Source organism: Carlito syrichta, unplaced genomic scaffold (assembly GCF_000164805.1).
Source record: "Carlito syrichta isolate Samal-C Ts95f unplaced genomic scaffold, Tarsius_syrichta-2.0.1 Scaffold305547, whole genome shotgun sequence".
NCBI classification, from domain to species: Eukaryota; Metazoa; Chordata; class Mammalia; order Primates; family Tarsiidae; genus Carlito; species Carlito syrichta.
In genome coordinates this window covers 83,515-91,053 of record NW_007249643.1, presented here as the reverse complement: position 1 = coordinate 91,053, position 7,539 = coordinate 83,515, and the positions used below count along the sequence as shown (strand labels likewise).

The window sequence follows — 7,539 nt, the reverse complement described above, 5'->3', positions numbered from 1 at the left end:
GACCTCTTGGGCTCAAGCGATCCTTCTGCCTCAGCCTTCCAAGTAGCTGGAACTACAGGCATGTGCCACCATGCCGCGCTAATTTTTTAATTTATTGTAGAGATGGGGCCTCACCAAGTTGCCCAGGCTGGTCTCGAACCCATGGCTCAGGCAATCCTCTTACCTCGGCCTCCCAAAGTGCTGGGATTATAGGCGTGAGCCACCGTGCCCTACCAGGTATTTTGTATTATAGCTGGTTTTCAGGATATCTAGTTTGCCACATTGCTAGAAACAGAAGATATTAATTTCTTCTATGATGTGGTTTCCAGAACATTACAGTGGCCCTATTCTGGGAATCCCCATTTAGTTAATGTCATTTTTTCCTGTGAAGGCCAGCCTCATTACAGTTCTGACTAGAACACAAGGTGATCATTATTTTTCTTCCTCTGTATGTGCTGTATTGATTCATGCAGACTAGGAATACATCAGAATATTGAATATTGGGTCATTAATAATTTATTGGGAGTTTCTACTTAACTAAAAATTCACAGATCTTTTCAATAGATGATTTTACTTTTTTTTGAAACATACATGTAGGACTATTTTTAAAATTTTTGTCTGTTTGTCTCTAATACCTAGCACAGAGTAGGCTCTCAGTAAATGAATGAATGACTTTACATTTCTTACTTTAAAACATTTTTGGCCCTGTCTGCATGGTGGCTCACACATATAATCCTAACACTTTGGGAGGCCAAGGCAAGAGGACTGCTTGAATCTTGGAGTTCGAGACTAGCCTGAGCAACATAGGAAGACTTATGTCTACAAAAAAGAAAAATTTAGCTAGTCATGGTGGCACATGCCTGTAGTCCCAGTTACTTGGGAGGCTGAAGTGAAAGAATCACTTAAGCCCAAGAGATCAAGGCTGCAGTGAGCCATGATCGTGCCACTGCACTCCAGCCTGGGCGACTAAAAATTAGAGAGATCCTGACTAAAAATTAAAAAAAAAAAAAAAAAAATTAAGGCCAGGCTCCGTGGCTCGGCTTGTAATCCCAGCACTTTGAGAGGCCAAGGCGAGTGGATTGTCTGAGCCCATGGGTGAATCACCGCGCCTGGCCTCTTTTAGGTTTATGTCAGCTATTTAGTTATAGTTATTTGTGTGTTGGTTTTGTACTTTTGATTAACCATGAATATTGCTAAATATACTATTTTCTCACTCATTATTTCACAATTGTCTACCAGATTAAAATGAGAAGCCTTGTCAGGTACTCTGCAATGGAGGAATGCACAGAGGGAGTGCATCACAAATCCCCCAGGCCATGGGGCTAAAGCAGTACTGACCTAAGAAGAGGAGCCTATAAGGAGCTTTAATGCTTTACCCTTTAACACTCTGGGCAGGTGTTGGTGGATGTTCCCTGTACCACAGATCGCCATTCGCTTCACGAGGAGGAAAACAATATCTTTCGGCGGTCAAGGAAGAAGGAGCGACAGATGTTGCCTATGCTGCAAGTGCAGCTTCTTGCGTGAGTAATAGACTTATAGAAACTCAGAACTTTGTGCCAAAGTGCTCTAGAAGTCTGGTCAGACTGTGGGACTGGAAGCTCTTGCTGAGACCATCACTCGTAGAGAAGTCGTCTGGCTGGGGATCTACCTAGAGGAAACAGAAATCATGAGATCTTCTCTGGAACATAAAAATTATATCTAGTAGGGCTGCACAGATTAACTAATGCTGTTTTACCTCCACACCAGTGAGTAGCACACGTTTTAAAAGTAGCTACTGGCTGGGTGTGGTGCTCATGCCTGTAATCCCAGCACTTTGGGAGGCTGAGGCGAGAGGATTGCCTGAGCCCAGGGGTTCGAGTCTGGGCAACTTGAGAAGACCTTATCTCTACAATAAATCAAACATTAGCTGGGCATGTTGGCATGTGCCTGTAGTTCCAGCTACTTGGAAGGCTGTGGTGGAAGGATCACTTGAGCCCAGTCGAGGCTGCAGTGGCCATGAGTATGCCACTGCACTCCAGCCTGCTGGGTGACAGTGAGACTCCAATTCAAAAAAAAAGAAAGAAAGAAAGAAAGAAAAGTAACTACTAAGAGATTCTGTAGGGCTGGGGTGAGGACTCAATCTATAGCCAGCATAACCATTTGGTCCATAACCAGAATCAGAGCTCAGGGGACCATTTTAAGAAGGCTTCCTAGAAGAGAGCTCCTAGTGTAAGGTTGGGTTGCTCTCTGCTTGTCGTGGAAGGGACTTCAGAGGCTGTCTAACCAGCTACCCATCCCAAAGTAGGCTTCCTCTGTTCATGTTTCCAGTGCCTTATATTCCTCTTCCACTACTGAGAAGCTTGCTAAGTCACTGCTTCTGTCACTTTCTGCTTTCAGGGCTGGACTCCTTGCCACCAAACCAGGAGGCCATGTTGTCTATTCCACCTGCTCACTCTCACACTTACAGAACGAGTATGTTGTGCAAGGCGCCATTGAGCTCCTGGCCAATCAGTACAGCATCGAGATTCAAGTGGAAGACCTGACTCACTTCCGAAGACTTTTCATGGACATGTTCTGTTTCTTTCCATCCTGCCAGGTTGGGGAGCTGGTAATTCCAAACCTCCTGGCCAATTTTGGGCCTATGTACTTCTGCAAAATGCATCGACTGACATAGCATCACAAAAGGTATACTGTGTTGGAGGCAGTGGAAATGGGAGACTGAGACCCGTGGCAGAGATGTACTCTGGATCCTGCCTCCATTCTGCTTGCAGTTTTCAGCAGTAGGAAATAGGAATTTTTCTGTCCTGCCATCCAATTGTGGAGCATCAGCAGGTTTCTAACTTATTTATTAGCCCCCCCGCCATTTCCAAGCCTATACTAAAGTTTGCTGCCCCCCCTCAGGGCCTTAGAAGGAGGAGCCTGTGAACACGCTCACACATTAAGCTGTAAACTTGGGAAGAAGCCTTTAACCAATAAAATTGTTGAAGCTCCATAGAGCTGGGGCTGTAGTTGGGGGCTTCATGTCAATCCAAGTGCCATTAGTTGCATTTGTACCAGATGGTTGCACACTTGAAGTGAGTTCCACCTGATTAGACTTTAGCAGCCAACAGACCCAAACAAACTTACCTAGTTTCTCCATATGGCCCATGATCTAATTTAGGAAGCAAGAACTAAAAATGTTAAGCCAATGTAAAGTAATCTGCTTACTTACATTGAGAAACCTCTCCTGAGCGGAATAATTCCAGCCATTCTTCCTGATTTCAACAGCACTGCTACCCAAATGTGACTGGGGAAGCTGCTTCTGCCACAGGGCTGTCATACTCTTATGAGCCTTATCCTTTGTACATTCATCTAGTGGGTATTCCCTGAGCTCCTGTATGACAGGTAGCTAGGGAGCTCTTGGAGATGTAGCAGTTGGGATTGTGGGAGACAGTGGGGTTTTCTCACTCTTTGGAATGGCATCTCTCCTCTTTTTGCTTTCTGAACACCTAGGAATCTCCTGAAGTCTTGTTATGTTCCAGAGTTTTTTTTTTTTTTTTTTGAGTTGGAGTCTCACTCTGTCACCCAGACTGGAGTGCAGTGGCCGCTCCCGGCCACCGCAGCCTCGACCTGCTGGGTGCCAGTGATCCTTCCGCTTCAGCCTTCCAAGTAACTGGAACTACAGGCGCGCGCTACCACGCCCAGCTAATTTTTGATTTTATTGTAGAGATGAGGTCTCACCAAGTTGCCCAGGTAGGTCTCGAACCTGTGGGCTCAGGCAATCCACTCACCTCAGCCTCCCAAAGTGCTGGGATTACAGGCTGAGCCATCGAGCCCGGCTTGTTCCAGAGTTTTTGTTCTTGTTTATAGTCTGTGGATGAGCTCTGGTGCCTGTTCTATGGCTACTCCCAAATCTCAGAGGTCTTCCCTCAGCATCACAGGGCTTCACTGCACATGATGTGTTTTGGGGGCAGCATCACATCATTTACTGACTGTGTGATAGTTAGGTTGTTTTTTGTAACTTTAGCCAAAGAAGGTAAGTGTTAGTGGCAGTGATATTAAAAATTACTCATGGTCACTTGCAGATTCTTTAAAAAATTTTCCTGAAAAACTGGTCCTTGTGGAGAAAAGGGTATGTAATTTTCGAATACCTGAAGGCTTCTTGGCTCCTCCTATTTTCCTTAGTCCTTTCTCTTCCTGCCACCCCTTTTAGCCTTTCTCGCTAATCCTTATTTGGGTATTAGAGGTGTTAGTTGAGAAGGTCGTTAGCTGAGGTTAAGCCTTCTCTTGGGATTTGAATTGTAATTGAGGGCCCTCGAAGACCTAGTCTCAAAATCAAGTGAAGCTAAGGAAGCTGGAACTCCAGGGAGCTTGAAGAGTTCTGAATAGGACCCTGACCAGCCTCCATTCTGGCATGTGGTCCCTGTTTGGTGTTTACTTTGTACTGAGTATTTGCTGAGGCTGAAAGCCCTCAGGTGCCTAGGTTTTTGCCCTTAGGCTCTGAATATCCAGCCTGATGCTAATTGAATGTTTAGCAGTGATAATCAAGAGGCGAGAGTCTCCTGTCCCTGGAGTTACAGTGTGACTGGGGACGGGCAGGCCCAGGTAAGAAAAGCAGAGAACTACTTTGGAAAACAGTTTATCTCCATAATTGAACATTCTACTACCCTACAACCCAATTACACCAATACTGGGGATAAATGCTAGAAAAATGTGTATGCCAGGAGACATGTACAAGAATATTCATAGCAGTCTTGCTCATGAAAGCAAAAGCCTGGAAACAACCAAATGCCCACAAGGAAGAGAGTGGAGGAGGAAGCTGGAATATTCACACAATGGAATATTACACAACTATCAAATGAACTGTAATGATATCTAACAATATGGATGAATCTTAATAATAAAATATTGAGTGAAAAAAGCTTAATCTCAGAAGAGTAAATGTACCATGATGCTCTTTTGAAATAAAGTTTTTTGTTTGTTTTTTGTTTTGATTTGGAGTCTCACTCTGTTGCCCAGACGAGTGCAGTGGCTGCTCCCGGCCACCACAGCCTCAACGCTAGGCTCCAGCGATCCTTCTGCCTCAGCCTTCCAAGTAGCTGGAACTATAGGCACGTGCTACCATGCCCAGCTAATTTTTGATTTGATTTATTGTAGAAATGAGGTCTCACCAAGTTGCCCAGGCTGGTCTCGAACCCGCGGGCTCAGGCAAAATACTTGCCTCGGCCTCCCAAAGTGCTGGGATTACAGGCTGAGCCACTGAGCTAGGCCGAAGTAAAGTTTTTTAGATTTTGTATTGTTAGCAGGGCTCGGTGGCTCAGCCTGTACTCTCGGGCTTTGGGAGGCTGAGGTGAGTGGATTGCCTGAGCCCGCGGGTTCGAGACCTGCCTGGGCAACTTGGCAAGACCTCATCTCTACAATAAATCAAAAAATTAGCCAGACATGGTAGTGCGTGCCTGTAGTTCCAGCTACTTGGAAGGCTGAGGCACTGAATCAGGTATTGGGGCAGCCACAGGTCATGGTAGAGTGCTAGCTTGGATCTGTGGTTTTCACCTTTTTGGGGTCACAAATCTGTCTGAGAGACTGATAAGATCTTCGGCCATCCTCAGGAAAAATGAAAAAGACCACTATAGCATTTTACCTATAATTTCAGGAGTTTGTACGCTCCCTAAAATCCATTCGTAAACCTCAAGTTAAGTTTCTTTGTATTAGAAGGTCTCAGGATTTAGGTCAGGAATAGTGGCTCATGCCTGTAATTCCAGCACTTTGGGAGGCTGAGGTAGGAAGATCCCTTAAAGCCCAGAGTTTGGCTGGGCTTGGTGGCTCAGCTTGTAATCCCAGCACTTTGAGAGGCAAAGACAAGAGGACTGCCTGAGCCCAGGGGTTCGAGACCAGCCTGGGCAACTTGGTGAGATCTTGTCTCTACCATAAATATGAAAAATTAGCCAGGCGTTGGTAGCACACGCCTGTAGTTCTGGCTAGTTGGAAGGCTGAGACGGAAGGATCACTGGAGCCCAGCAGGTTGACACTGGGGTGGCTGTGAGTGTGCCACTGTACTCCAGCCTGGGCAAGGTAGTGAGACACCAAATCAAAAAGATCAGTCTGGACAAAAAAAGAAAAAGAAAATGAGGTTCTAGGATTTGAGGGCCTTTAGTGGAAGACAAGGGGGAAAAGCAGAGCCCCCAGTGGCCAACTCAAATCACCATTCTTTCCCCAGCCAACCTGGTCTTCTGTCCACCTGCATTCCTCATCTTCAAACAGAACACCATCATCTAGGCTGCTGACCAAGCCAGAACTGCAGCTCCCCTTGATGCCCAACTGATAATAGCAGTGAAGTAATCACTATTGTGTACTGAACACTTGCCTGAGCCAGGCCCATGCTAAACAATGCACATAATTGTTTTTTTGTTTGTTTGCTTGTTTGTTTTTAGTCAGAGTCTCACTCTGTCTCCCAGGCTAGAGTGCAGTAGCACACTCACGGCCACTGCAGCCTCTACCTGCTGGGTTCAAGCGATCCTTCTGCCTCAACCTAACAAGTAGCTGGAACTACAGGCACACACCACCACGGCCAGCTAATTTTTTGATTTATCATAAAGATGAGGTCTCGTCATGTTGCCCAGGCTGGTCTTGAACCCTCAGACTCAGGCAATCCTCTCACCTCCACCTCCCAAAGTGCTGGAATTACAGACTTGAGCCACTGTGCCTGCCCTCATCATTGTTTCTTATGCTCACAAAAACCCTGGGAGATACTTTCTTTTTTTTTTTAGTCGAAGTCTCACTATGTCACCCAGGCCAGAATGCAGTGGCACACTCACAGCCACCATAGACTCGACCTGCTGGGCTCAGGCGATCCTTCTGCCTCAGCCTTCTAAGTAGCTGTAACTACAGGCATGCACCACAGTGCCCGGCTAAGGAGATACTCTTTTTAGTTCATTTTTATAGATAAGGAAACAAGCTTAGACTGCTTAAGCAACTTTCAAAAAATTGCACACAATTTGAAATTTTTTCTTGAAATATCTCTTTTGTATCTCCCTTTCCTTCCTGCTGTTTCTGCCTTAGGTCAGTCCTTATCGTTTCTCACTGAACAATGGCAATAGCCTGGAAACTGATTTCTATGTCTCTAACTGGTCCTAAATCCTTTCATTCTGCCCTATTCTCTCATGCCACACCTTATTTGTTGTGTACTTGCTGACCACAATAATTCCTCCCATCCTGTCCCAGTACAATGGGACTTTGCTGCTTTTCTTATCTAGGGATGGAGTCTATTTCTCACCTCTTGAATCTGGGCTGACCTTATGATTTGTTTTGACCTATAAAATCTGGTAGAAGGGATGCCATGCAACTTCTGAGCATAGGCCTGAAGAGTCTGCTGCCTGAGAAGAAGCCTGAGTTAGCCTGCTGGAGATGTTCTGGAAGCCATCCTAGACCTTCCGCGCTCAAGTGAGCACTTAGATGACCCCAACTACACGAGTGATCCCAGCCAAAACCAGCCTGAATTGCTGACTCCCAGAATCATGAGCAAATAAAGTGGTGGCTGTTTTAAGTTACTGAGTTTTGGGGTTGTTAAGTAAATAAGTAAACAAAATTTTTTTTTTTTTTTTT

The 7,539-nt window shown here is 45.4% G+C and overlaps 1 protein-coding gene across 1 annotated transcript; it reads left to right on the top strand.

The window, feature by feature from the left end:
• Window positions 1–1,370: 1,370 nt before the first annotated feature.
• LOC103264083 (5-methylcytosine rRNA methyltransferase NSUN4) lies at window positions 1,371–3,452 on the top strand. Its single transcript, XM_021714270.1, has 2 exons — window positions 1,371–1,499; window positions 2,356–3,452. The coding sequence occupies exons 1-2, from the start codon at window positions 1,468–1,470 to the stop codon at window positions 2,630–2,632; spliced, it is 309 nt and encodes a 102-aa protein (XP_021569945.1). The 5' UTR covers window positions 1,371–1,467; the 3' UTR covers window positions 2,633–3,452.
• The last annotated feature ends 4,087 nt before the right edge of the window (window positions 3,453–7,539 follow it).

Coding starts and splice junctions, on each gene's coding strand:
- LOC103264083 (XM_021714270.1), top strand. CDS start 1,468: ATGTTGCCTATGCTGCAAGTGCAGCTTCTTGC. Junction 1,500..2,355: donor CTGCAAGTGCAGCTTCTTGC/GTGAGTAATAGA, acceptor TTCTGCTTTCAG/GGCTGGACTCCTTGCCACCA.